Source organism: Eschscholzia californica, unplaced genomic scaffold (genome assembly GCF_041429995.1).
Source record: "Eschscholzia californica isolate CP2 unplaced genomic scaffold, dmEscCali1.0.p SCAF_5, whole genome shotgun sequence".
NCBI classification, from domain to species: Eukaryota; Viridiplantae; Streptophyta; class Magnoliopsida; order Ranunculales; family Papaveraceae; genus Eschscholzia; species Eschscholzia californica.
Genome location: NW_028238472.1, coordinates 33,265,894 through 33,279,485, shown reverse-complemented (window position 1 = coordinate 33,279,485; position 13,592 = coordinate 33,265,894). Strand labels below are relative to the sequence as shown.

The window sequence follows — 13,592 nt, the reverse complement described above, 5'->3', positions numbered from 1 at the left end:
CTTGGATCGGAGTAGTGAAGCTCAATCACAACAAAATAACCCCTTCATCAGAATCAGGGAAGGTTTTCAAACCTCATCTCCTTTCTACTTTTTTTACTTAATACTATAATCTCTTAATATTTCTCTCTATACTCTCTCATAGGATTAGAATCAAGCTCAATGTAGACCACCCGTTGTATGTCCTATTTACTGTTGTTTTCATTTTTTTGCACCCCGAGTCTCGAATTTTAAGATGATATCTATCAGTGATCGAGCTTTGGATCACCAGATGGAGGTCTCTCTCCTCCGACTCATACCCTGCTATGAACAAACCCTTATTTTAACTTTTCTTTGCAATCTTGTTGCGTGGAACCTTTATGCCTGCAACAATCATACATCCTTTCCTAGTTACACAAAGTTTCCATGTTGTCGATCTAATTACGATCATTTTGATCGGCTATCTATTCTAGTTTCACCGATTTTGCATCGAATTCAGTTTAGACACATTAATCGTACATATGCTGGACACTTATATATTTCTATCAGATTAGTAATAAAAAGCACTCATCTGAACTTTCCCTTCGACCCCGGTCGGCACTCTACGTCGTATATGAATCTCCATTTTCGATGTGCAGTTTATGTTACTTATCTTCCATCTCACTTTTTGTTGATTATATTTGCTTTTGGCGGTATTATAGATTTAACTCCTATTCCAAGTTCTGTAACATGTTCACTTCCACCCCTTTACGCAATTGAATTGCGGTCTTTTGTCGGATTAGCAGGGTATTTATACTCGGGCTATGACGGCGATCCCATTTACCAGGTGTCTGGACTGCTTCTACATTGTAGAATTCGATCGGATATGGTCTCTGTATATGGAGAATACTGGCGGGATACCCCGGAATCATCCTTTGATTCCATCTTGCAGACACCCTCGTCTCTTCCGGAGATTTTGGGTGTATGTTTAATCCATCTCAAGTGTTACAAGAAGTTAGATACGAGGTTCATCTTTATAGCTACCAGAAGGACTCTTAAGATTAATTATGGTATATTTCTCATGAAGAGCTGCAAGCCTTGCAAGCGACACAATGAAGACTGGTCTGCAAACCGAAGTAATACTATGCACTCCTTCAGTTGTGATATTTTGTTGTACTTCTTTACTTTTTGTATTTATATTTTTCGCCTTAACTTATTGTAATAGACTCTTTATATTAATGTATTCCCTTTCAACAAAAAAAAAAAAAAGAATTTGAATGGAAAATCGCATTTCTTTTTAGTTAAAAGAGGAGAATCGCATTTTACTCTCAGACAAGTTGTCTGGACAAATGAGTTTTTTTTATTATTAATTTTAATATTTTTTATATGAACTCGAGAGCCATTACGTCATTACTTAGCATAGATACGTCATGAAATGAATTAGCTCAATTGCTACAAAGACATCTTATTAATTTTATTCATGTTATCTTAACTTTTTAATGAGGTCCGATTTGGGTATCCATTCAAAACCCCAACACTAATATCCATCAATTAATCAAATATGGAACTGAAGCAGACCTGGCTTTGATTCCAGCTTTCCCAACTCTAACATTCCCTAACCATTGCTATTATTACTGGTCTTTACCCAAATTATCATGGCATAATCAATAATCATTTTCAAGATGGGGGTATTGGTGAAAATTTCAGTACGGGTAGTAGTCATGATCCTAAATTGTGGTTAGGAGAACCAATTTGGAAAACTTTGGTTAACCATGGATTCAAAGCTAACACTTTTTTCTGGCCTGTTTCTGAGGTAAAAATGAAAAGAGGATTCTTGGACATGATTTTCAAACTTCTGTAAACATTTTAATAGTTCAATTCAATTTGAAGAAAAGGTTGATTCGATTTTAATTTATTTTGATCTTGATGAAACCCTAGATGAACTTGTATTTTGATGGCCCAGATCTTCTAGGTCATAAATTTGGACAAGATGATCCTGAAATCACAAAAGCAATGTCTAGAATTAATAAAATGATTGGTGGATTTTATAATGGATTAGAAAAGATAGAGTTTTGAAGACGTTAGAGATACTCAAGTTAGCCACATGGAAAAAAGAATCTCAATTGAGACTCAACACATAAGCGAAATAAATTTTTTTTTTTAAGTTTTGCATTGGAGATGCTCTCAGATTGAATTAGAAAGGGACCACTATTCTTTCAACCGAAAAATGAAGGAATAGTCCTAATCCCGCCCCACTTACAATCTTAGGGGGGGGTAGTGGAGCAAGACTTTCGCGGACTCTTGAGAGTCCGCGAAAGTCTGAGGCATTCAAATCCAGACATTTGAGAGTCCACGAAAGTCTGAGGCATTCAAATCCAGACATTTGAGAGTCTACGAAAGTCTGAGGCATTCAAATCCAGACATTTGAGAGTCTATGAAAGTCCGAGGCATTCGATTGTAGACAAAATATGTCCCAGACTTTGGTGGACTTCATAGTTTGATGAATTTGTGAAGGATTTGGGACAAATTTGGAAGCCAAAATGTCTTTCAAAAAACAAGAGACATTTGAAGTCCATCATGTGATAAAAAAACAATAATAATATTAAAATAATAAATGTCTACCAAATGTGATTAAACAATAATAATAATATTAAAATAATAAATGTCTACCAAATGTCCATCAATGTCCACAAATATTCACAGATGTTTACGAAAGTCGAAAAATATATTTTTGAAATGTTAGTATAAACATATTATTTCATGTGATTAAACAATAATAATAATATTAAAATAGTAAATGTCTACCAAATGTCCATCAATGTCCACAATATTTACAGATGTCTATGAAAGTCGAAAAATATATTTTTGAAATGTTAGTATAAATATATTATTTCATGTAATTAAAAAATAATAATAATATTAAAATAATAAATATCTACCAAATGTCCATCAATGTCCACAAATATTCACAGATGTTTACGAAAGTCGAAAAATATATTTTTGAAATGTTAGTATTAATATATTATTTCATGTGATTAAATAATAATAATAATATTAAAATAATAAATATCTACCAAATGTCCATCAATGTCCACAAATATTCACAGATGTTTACGAAAGTCGAAAAATATATTTTTGAAATGTTAGTATTAATATATTATTTCATGTGATTAAATAATAATAATAATATTAAAATAATAAATGTCTACCAAATGTCCATCAATGTCCACAAATATTCACAGATGTCTACAAAAGTCGAAAAATATATTTTTGATTAGCACAAATATAATATGCATTACACATTTTGTCAATGGACTCAAGATCTTAAAATGTCCCCAGAACATTTTGTCTATGGATCAAATGTCTTAAAATGTCTATAAAGACATTTTGTCTACAAACTCTCAATGTCTTGAAAATGTCTATGAACACATGTTGTCTATAATAACTCATCCGAAATGTCTTGAAATGTCTACGGGACATTTTGTCTATGAAAGTCTGTGAAAGTCCCGCTCCACTACCCCCCTTACATCTCTCTGTCATGGTTGGAGAAAGAATTAGCCCCCCACTTACATCCCTCTATCGTGATTGGGGAGAAAATGCATCCAGATGACCACTAACAACATTACCCATTCCGGGTAACAAAAATGAACTTTCAACAGAAAAAAAAATAACAAAAATGGAAGGAGAGCGGCGGCCATCTAGCACGCCATTAATGCTTGTATGGTATTTTTTTAGGTTTAGTCCGCCTTTTTGGATTTCTTTCCTTTTGCCCCTCCCTACTATATCAACTGGAACCATTGATCAAAGGTCTAGATGTTAATCTCCCAAAATTAATACATAAGCCCAACCTTTGTTGGATGTTTTTTTTGGAAAGTGACTATGAAAGTCATTCGAATGACATTTGATAGATCAAAGATGTAATAAACCCGATAATCGTCGAATGAAACCTTGAAATAAAAGGGCCTAAAGCTCAACTAAACTACTGGCCTAAAGCCCAAAGAAATAAATGACCTAAAGCCCATCCGACTACACTATTTATACATTTAATATCCCAAGTTCAATAAACCATGGATTCCACCTCCATTAGGAATCGAACCTGAGACTGATGAGACATGAAAATGTCCCATATGAATCTCTTAACTGGAGCGAGTTAGTCCATTTCGAGCAGTTACTCTGATGAATTACTTATTTTTCTTTTTCAGGTGTCTTTGCATGGCTTAATGTGAAAAACAAACGAAATGGAGAGAAATAGATGTTAGGGGCATTTTGGTCATTTTAATGACAAGGGTATTTTAGTCGATATTAGTGCTCGGTTGAAAAGTACAGTCCAAGACGAATCCGTGGGTGAAGACAGAAGTCAAATCGAAGTCAGGATGCGAAAACTAGGACGGGTCAAAGTTTGGTTCAAAACCCGTTCACCAAGTCAACTGGAGGACACGTGGCGCACAAGAAGGACTGAATTACACGGCTTCCAAAGCTACACGGGATATATTCGGTCATTTAGGCGGGCTCTCGGGATTTCTGAAGTCTTTGATTTTGTGTGACATGACACAATATAATACCGTCAGTTCGAGTGCATCTAACGGTTGGAATTACTTATGCTCACGTGGGTTGATATGGACTTGTGGTACAACATATTATACTACTTCTTGATGCACCAAATAATTCTCACATAAACTACCCACAAAATAGCACGGATTGGCCACGAATTAGGGAGGTAGTTGTCACCCTTCCTCTTTCTCTCACATATTTCTTTTTACATTAACAACATAAATAGGAAAGTTCAAACATTTTGCACATTAGAGAGAAAGAGAACAGCTGGAAATTTTTGGAGATTGAGTTAGACGAAATTGATATCAGAGATTAAGAGCAAGATATGGAAAGACTTCTTCTATCCGTATCAAAAGAAATCGAAGAGGATTTGGTAGAAGATTTAGAAAGAGAGAATGTTTATCTAAATGGAAGGAAGAGCTGGAAAAAGATGAATTCGGTTCTGATTTCTGTAGAGAACAAGTGATCTGAGGACTGATTTGAGAGAGATTTCTTACTGATAAATGGGTTGGAGAGATTTTTACTAGTGAAGGATTCGGTTCTGATCAAATATTTAGAGAGGGAGAAGGGCATATATGGAGATTTAACAGAAATCTTCTCTCTCTACTTTCTCTCACATCTTTCTAAATGTACTGTTTATAGTAGAAAGAGAGAGGAGAAGATTTTGATACAGAGTTATTTAGAATTTTCAGATGGATTCAGAGCTCGGATGGGAGATAAACAGTATAGAAGAAAGAAATATTTGTCAGAAGGAAAGAAAGAGATTTAGCTGCTTTCAACAAAAAAAAAAAAAAAAAGAAAGAGATTTAGGTGCTTTATTTTTTTTTTAATGTCTGAATCTGAATTTGCTGAATCTGAATTCGCTGAAATGAATTTGCTGAATCTGAATTTACTAAATTATTTTAAAATTTTGATGTTTGTTTTTTATGTCTGAATTAATAAGTCTGAATTATTCTTTTGACATTTATACCCTTATTACATGTATTTAAAATTCATAACCTAAACCCTAATTTCTCTAGCCCATGCCTTCTTTATAAAAAGAAACAGAAAACCCTAAAGTCATTTCTCTCTCTTTCTCATCTCTCTGCCGCCTCCTCCCTCTTTCTCATCTTTCTGCCATCTCCCTCTCTCTCATCTCTGGCCGCCTCTCTATCTAACGAGCCGCCCCTCTCTCTAAAAAGCTGCCTCTCTCGAATGGAATACATACACAGCAACGGATTACGTCTGATCTTTGGCGAAGTTGAAGATTCATCCCTATCTTTCTCTGTCAGATCCGAGACGCTGGTGTTTTGGGGTTCGAAGACAAGACTGATGAAACATGCATCAAAAATCACTCACTGATAACCTAATCTTCCATGGCCGATCCCGGAAAGAACAATTACTTTCTATTTATCTCTTCTGATTTGTTTTCTTGGCGAATTCTAAGTATTTGAATCTATCTTTTAATCATGCAAAGTTATGATTTGTTGTTGGTTTCAGTGGGTGGTGGACAACTCGATGGTGGTGGTGGGCTCGGTGGTGGTGGTGGGCTCGGTGGTGGTGGTGGGTTCTCGGTGGTGGTGGTGGTGGGCTCTCGGTGGTGGTGGTGGGTGGGTGGGGGTGTGCTAAATAAAATTATGTTTGAGAATTTTCCGGAGGTATAAGTGACATTTCACATTTCAGATATGGACTTTTGGTTTCAGACTTGTTTTGAAGTCTGAAAAATATGGACTACTTTTCAGTCAATTCAGACATTGACCTAATTCAGAAAATATTTCAGATTTTCTTAAATAAAAAAAAAAAAACATCTGAAATCTGAATTTGTCCCAATTCAGATTTCAGATTTGAAAAGTTAAAAAAACAAACAGCACCTTAGAGGGGGACTGCAACTGTTTGCTTATTCTTCTCTATATATGTATCACAGAGAGCAGCCATTTATCTCATCTTTTAGAGGGTCGGGAGTGAGACTGAAACACAAATTGGTTATGTTCTTCTTCTTCTTCTTTGGGCTTCAATAAAAATCTATAGAGACAGAGAGAAGAAGAAGAAGATTAGTAATAGAATCTGTCCCTGGTTTGAGAGAGAAAGCATTCTTGGAAGAGGAGATTTGGGAGTTATCTTGTCTTAGTTTTTATTTTTCTACTTGTTAAAGTTACAGAGAGATAAAGAGGGTTTGTGAGAGACCATATTCTTTGTAGTTTTGCTTGTATAACTATTAAACAAAGATGAGAGAAAGGTTTTATAAAAGAAGAAGTTTTGGTTAATTTTGTTTTGATTAATGTCTTTGTGAGAAGAGACATTTGCAGAAGTCTCAACTTCATCTTATCAACAACTTCCCATCACCTCCACCATCATAGGAGAGCAATTTGGAGAAACACCAAGAAGTCTATTCTTTGGTGATCTTCTTTGTCACTTTTATCTTTGATTTTGTATTAAGAATACTTTTTATAATTGTGATGATGTTTTTTTTTCCTTTGGTTACCATGAGTAGCTAATTCTCCATCAAGAGTGGAGGAGGAAACCCATAGGAAATCTTTTGGTACATGTTTCTCAATCGGTTAAACTCTTGTATTTGCGATTCAAGGAACATTTTGTTATTTTTCATCTATAGTTCTATTTGATTTATTTTCATTGTTTATGCTTTTGGTTTGATATATCATGCTTGAGTGAAATCTTTTTGATGATATATGCTTATTGATTGATAAGCAATAGTTAAGAAATCTATAGTTCTAAAGAGAAAGTGATTATGATTTTTATGTAATGGTGGTAACATGCTTAATCGAACAATTTTCCGGAATTCGGGTAGTTCATTGTCTTGAATTCTGAGTTAATAAAAGAGAGATTCCGTCGGTTAATTACGTGTATTTAAAAGTGATTTTATGTGGTCGATTCCTAAACTCTAGACTTCCCCCCATCTTAATTTAGTTAGATTTAATTTATGTTTATTTATAATTATCGTTCTCATCAATTAAAAAACCAAAATCATATTTAGATTAGAATAGGTTTGACTAGTCTTTTTGGATTGACCCGGTCTTACCGGAATTATTACTTGACGCCCGTATACTTGCGGGTGGAGACCTATTTAGGAAACTTTCTAGGTCCATCAGAGACCTCGAGAGGTTTTGGAGTTAATGTCAACACTTTCAACCACTTGGACAACCAAGTGTTGACGCCTTTTGGATGTTAGATTTCTTTTGTTGATTTCTGACCCTGATAATTCAATACCCTTGATAGATCATACTCCATTATCTAGTTTTATGAATCATACTCCATTATTAAATGTTCAACAAAAAAAAAAAAACTCCATTATTAAATAAACATATTTTGTTTAATTTTGTTGAATATTTACAATATCATTAAGGGTTTGGTTTCTGGTAAAGCATATAATATCTCTCTATTATTGGGTTCTTTGGGTTTTGAGGTGCATTTTTTTTCATGGATCTTACTAGTTTGTATTGTGAACTTATCATTTTTGTTTGATTTCGCAAGTTTTCCAGTGAGATCTTAAAATTCGTCTTTCTTTTTAGGTAAAGATGTTGAAGTTTGTTGCTTCTGAATATTGATTTACTATTAATTACTGCTCCAAATGATGAATCTGATAATCTTGATAGGTGAAAAATGGTAGGTCTTGCTAGACTAACTGTCATGGGACAAAATCTTGCCCTAAACATTGTTGAGAAAGGGTTTCAAACCTTTGTCTACAGTAAAACAACATTCAAGGCCGACGAAACTATTGAACAAGGCAAACGAGAAGGAAACATCTAGCAAAGGCTTTTGTCTTTTAATTTTGGTAGATGTTCAAAATTATAAAGAAAGAAAACTTGGTTTTTTTCAAAGAAACCTCGGTCGAAGTCAAGAGGAAAAAGAAAGAGAAAAAAAATCTTTCTCTCTCTTCTTCTTCTTCCACTCTTTTCTCCTCTCATATTCTCTCTCTCTATTCTGGTCGGCGACCCAGACCAACGAGATCTGGGAAAAACCCAGAAACCCAAATCTGGGAAAACCAGACCGACGACCGGCGAAGGGCTCCCCCCTTCGCCGGCCAGAATAGAAAGAGAGTGAGAAGAGAGAGAAAAAGAGAGAAGGAACGAGAAAATGAGAGGAGGAGAGAGAAGAAGAGACACAAATGTTTTTTTTAAGTATGAAGGTCGTAGGCCGACGACCTTATCGGAGAAGATGATGAGGCGGCGAGAGGGATGATGTGACAGAGAGAGATGTGATAAGATGGAGGAGAGAGAGAGAGGACAACGCAGAAGGGTAGTTTTGAGAGAGGGAAAAAGAATTTAACGGACATGTGACGGTAACGAAAAAAATAGGATCATCTGAGTATTTTTGATAAAGTAAGGGGCTACGCGGGAAGCTTGTCATAAAATAGAGGGTCATTTGGGTAATAACCCCTTTTTGTTTTTCATTTTTCTCTCTATCTCGCTTTCTTTGGTACGTTGGCATGCAATAGAAAATAGAGTTTAAATGATGTTGAAGCTTACCAGATTTCATTTGGTTTTTCATAATCTCCCTACACGTTCTTATTCTTCAACTAATCTCACTTTATTTTACTCCTAAATTAGAATTATTGAGGACACGCCTCCATTTCAAAAGTCAAATTATTTCAATAATAAAACACTCCCAATCACTTACTTATAGTTTCCACTTTCTCTATCTAGAAATCAATTTTAAAAGCTCTGCAACACCTGAACTCTGTTTCTCTCAATTAATGGTTGATTTCTAAGACAACCCATAAAGCCTCTCCAATCATAAAGCAACCTATACTACCTAATCAAGAAATGTCAAAAAGCCATGGTGACTCTGTATCAAAAGATGGTATTATTACTATCAATGACAATGAAAAGCATGAGATTATTCCTAAACATGGAGATGGAGATGAAAATGGAAGAGAAGTAGAAGTGGGTTTAGGGTTTAATAGACCTCCTGTTTGGAGAGAATCAAGTAATGGGGAAGCAAATAATGAGTTTAAGTTTGAAGCAGAGACTCATCATAAAGTTGTTGATGATCCACCAACTATACTTATTAGTAAGTTTTTACATAAACAACAAGCTTCAGGTGAAATTTCATTAGATATGGATTTGGAAATGGATGAATTAGTTCAAGGTCAAACGACGAATTTTGTTAATGAAAAACCAAAGGGTAGTCACCCTAAAGTTGCTTTCCAAGAATCTTCTCCATTGAATGAACCAGTTAGAAGAAGAAAATCGAACGAAGAAGATCATCAAGGACACAAACGCCAAACCCAAAATCAAACCCGTGACGATGAAGTTGTAAGATGTACTTCAAATTCATCTATGAAAAGGAATTCAAGCTTGTTAAAGACTAAAAGTACTAAATCAAGGTTAATGGATCCACCATCAGAGAAATTGGATAAAAAATCAGGAAGAGTACAAAAATCAGGACAATTAAGATCTGGGTATTTAGGAAGACTAAATGATGATGAAGAAGAAGACCCATTTGCAGAAGAAGATCTACCAGATGAATACAAGAAAGCTAAGTTCAATACCTTAACTGTTCTTCAATGGGTAAGTCTTATTTTACTCTTAGGTGCCCTAGTTTGCAATCTTACAATTCGTAAACTGTCGAAAAAACGAGTATGGGGTCTTCCTCTATGGAAATGGGAGCTGTCAGTTCTAGTTTTGATTTGTGGGAGATTGGTTTCAGGTTGGGGAATTAAACTTGTAGTATTCTTCATTGAGAGGAATTTCATTTGGCGAAAACGGGTTTTATATTTCGTTTATGGATTAAGAAAAGCAGTTCAGAATTGTTTATGGCTAGGTTTAGTTTTGATTGCATGGCACTTTTTGTTTGATCAAAGAGTAGCGCATGCAGTAGAAGATAAAAAAATACCATTAGTAATAACTAAGATTTTGATCAGTCTATTAGTAGCTACATTGTTATGGCTTGTGAAAACACTTCTAGTTAAGGTTTTAGCTTCTTCATTTCATGTTAGTACTTACTTCGATCGAATTCAAGATTCTTTGTTCAATCAATACATTATTGAGACATTATCGGGTCGGCCAATGATGGAAATTCAGAAGAACCAGGAAGAAGAGGATGAAGTATTGGCTGAAGTTCAGAAACTTCAAAATGCAGGAGCTAAAATGCCAGCTGATCTTAGGGCTAAAACTTTGCCTTCAAAGAAGAGTGGAAGGATATTAGGAAATGGGGGACTTCAGAAAAGCCCTAAAGGTAATGCTAGGTCTTCTGGAGCAATGGCAAAGGCGGAAGATAAGGGAATCACGATCGATCAACTTCATAGATTGAATCAGAAAAATGTGTCTGCTTGGAAAATGAAGAGACTGATGAGCATTATTCGTCGTGGGGTGTTGTCTACGCTTGATGAGCATATATATGATTCAAGCCATGACGACGAATCAACAGCTAAAATAAGAACTGAATTTGAGGCGAAATGTGCTGCTAGGAAGATTTTCAACAATGTGGCTACGCCCGGGTCTAGGTAAGTCGTACTAGTTTTTCGACATACTCTATTTCCGTCAAGGTAAGCTATCCTGTTAAAATTTATTTATACCTAGATTTGTTAGGTCGCCTTGGGCCTCTCTTGCCCCTCAGCGGCATTGGGCCTCTCTCTGCCCCAAGTGGCCTTGGGCCTCTCTTCCTCGGTAACGGAACTAGTATCATGATATGGTCGTCGTCTTATTTATGCCTATAAATTGGAATGCTAGTTTTCAGTTAGGAAGGTAGTAACTGCTTATTTTTCGATATCTTGTTTTAAAAGGTACATCTACATGGAGGATATAATGCGTTTCATGAGCGAAGATGAAGCCGAGAAAACCATGAGCCTATTTGAAGGAGAAACCGAAAGCAAGAAAGTTAGCAAGAAATCACTGAAGAACTGGGTGGTAACTATCTTACTCCGTCGCTCTTCGTTACAAACTAATCTAACAATTCACATTAGGCTTATCAGAAAGGAAATTGGAAATCCATGGACGGGTATGGAAAAAAGACGTACCATATCAACTTTCTAAGTGATTCTTTTATCTAACCGGCCTTACTTTCAGGTTAACGCTTTCAGAGAGAGAAGAGCCCTTGCATTGACGTTAGACGATACAAAAACAGCAGTAAACCAACTACATCGAATGGTAGACGTTGTCATTGGCATCCTAATAGTGATTATCACGCTTATCATACTCGGAGTTGCAACCACTAAGCTTCTTGTCTTTATAAGTTCTCAACTTCTCCTAGTAGCTTTCATGTTTGGAAATACCTGCAAAATGGTATTTGAAGCTATCATTTTCTTATTTGTCATGCACCCCTTTGATGTAGGCGATCGATGTGAAATAGACGGTATTCAGGTAAATCCATATAATTTTCAATTTCGGGTACTAAGTCAGATTATATGAATTGCAATTTGGGATACTTTGTTGAGTTCTGACCCACCCAATACGAATTTTCAGATGGTAGTTGAAGAGATGAACATCCTTACAACAGTGTTCCTCAAATTCGATAACCACAAGATCATATATCCTAACAGTGTGCTCTCTACTAAGCCCATTAGCAATTATTATCGGAGCCCTGATATGGCGGATATTATCGACTACTGTATCCATGTCTCAACTCCTGCAGAAAAGATCGCTACCATGAAACAAAGATTAACAGCGTATGTGTTGAAAATACTCATATACTCCTTGTATAAATCTAGTTCCCCATGGGTTACAGGTTCCGGGCGGGCTGTTAGTGGCAGCTTGGCAGGGCAGCTTCCTAAATGGGGTCGGTTTGGGCCCACATAGCCCATAAACAGGCTGTTTCTAGGCCCGCACGACTCGTAAGGAAACTCTACGACTGATGACTAACATTGGATTGCAAAACCTTCTCACAACCCACTAACGGAGTTCTATTTGTATTTTTGTAACAGGTACATAGAGAAGAAGCACGATCATTGGTATCCTTCGCCATTAGTGGTTGTGCGGGATGTGATTGATCTAAACAAGCTAACGATCTCAGTACGGGTGACTCACCGAATGAATCATCATAACATGGCAGAAAGGTGGACAAGACGGGGACAGTTAGTTGAGGAGTTGATTAAGATCTTAAGAGAACTAGATATCGAATATAGAATGCTTCCTTTTGATGTCAATCTTAGAAACTTGCCCGGTTTGTCATCAAATCGCCTGCCTTCAACTTGGACTGCTTCAACTAGTTTATAATGCAGAAATCAACTCATGATTCAGCAGCAGGAGCTGCATATGTTCTGGCAACATGAGTTACAATGAGCCGTTTTGAAACTTCAGCCCATTTCTAAACGGGCATTAGCAGTCCACGGGGCTGAGACGCTAGCCTGACTAGGCCCGTTGTGAAACACTACCCGTGAGTTATAAATTTTATATATTTCTATATTGTATTTATGCGTTGATTTCTACTCCGACGTATACAGGTTGTCAAATACTGTAAGAGTGAGATGTAATTAAGGTGTAAGGAAAGGTGTGAAGCTATATTGTTTCTTTTAAGTATTTCATGGTCTTGGATTAATGATCCACTCTTGATAGGTACAATAGTCATGCTTTATGTAGGTACCCGCATAAGTTAGAACATAGAATAGAAATCGAAATATCGATGGTTTTCAGGCAATAGAGTATTTTGTCACAACAACCACATCATTTATCAGAAACCTTATATATCATTTGAATTCCCCGAATTTCCAGAAAGGAACTTTTCGGCCGTTATTTTTGGGTTATTTCTGGGGCATCAATTGAGTGATAGAAGCAATAGGATACAGCATGTCATGGACATTTTCAAGTCTGAGCAAGGTAAAACCTGAATTACCTAAAAATGAATATCGAAGTTCACGGGGTAGGAGACCATTACTATAGGAACATTGTCTCTACAAACTACTGTAAAAGAACCAAGGCAAAAGTTTCCTTACATTCGAGAATCTGTAAATATATTCAAGTACAAACAAACTCCTATTAGTAGCTATCTTTATTGGTCAGATCAGGTTGGTTCACATCCCATTGTACAGTAGGGCAACCGGTGTAGGCTCAGGCTGGGTGCTTGAGAAATTCATCCACCCAAAGCCTGCACGAATTTCACATCAACGACTAATAACTGGTACGTTAGCTATTAGATATCCACCAACTACAGTA

General features: G+C 36.1%; 2 protein-coding genes across 3 annotated transcripts in view; both read left to right on the top strand.

Annotated features, from left to right (window-relative positions):
• The first annotated feature begins 7,521 nt into the window (after positions 1-7,521).
• LOC147538704 (uncharacterized) overlaps positions 7,522-13,592 on the top strand; it is a 56,067-nt gene continuing 49,996 nt past the window's right edge. Inside the window, exon 1 of the mRNA XM_086640025.1 lies at positions 7,522-7,583. The gene's annotated coding sequence lies outside the window, so the exon portion shown is untranslated. The remainder of the gene's footprint in view (positions 7,584-13,592) is intronic.
• LOC147538708 (mechanosensitive ion channel protein 6-like) lies at positions 8,934-12,978 on the top strand. 2 transcript variants are annotated; one of them, XM_086644034.1, is made up of 5 exons: positions 8,934-10,948; positions 11,228-11,351; positions 11,511-11,804; positions 11,907-12,109; positions 12,365-12,978. In XM_086644034.1, exons 1-5 carry the CDS (start codon positions 9,267-9,269, stop codon positions 12,654-12,656), a joined length of 2,595 nt encoding a protein of 864 aa, XP_086500160.1. In that variant the 5' UTR covers positions 8,934-9,266; the 3' UTR covers positions 12,657-12,978. The 2 variants fall into 2 exon arrangements, with proteins under 2 accessions (XP_086500160.1, XP_086500161.1); XM_086644035.1 differs by having other exon boundaries at positions 9,157-10,948; positions 11,907-12,274.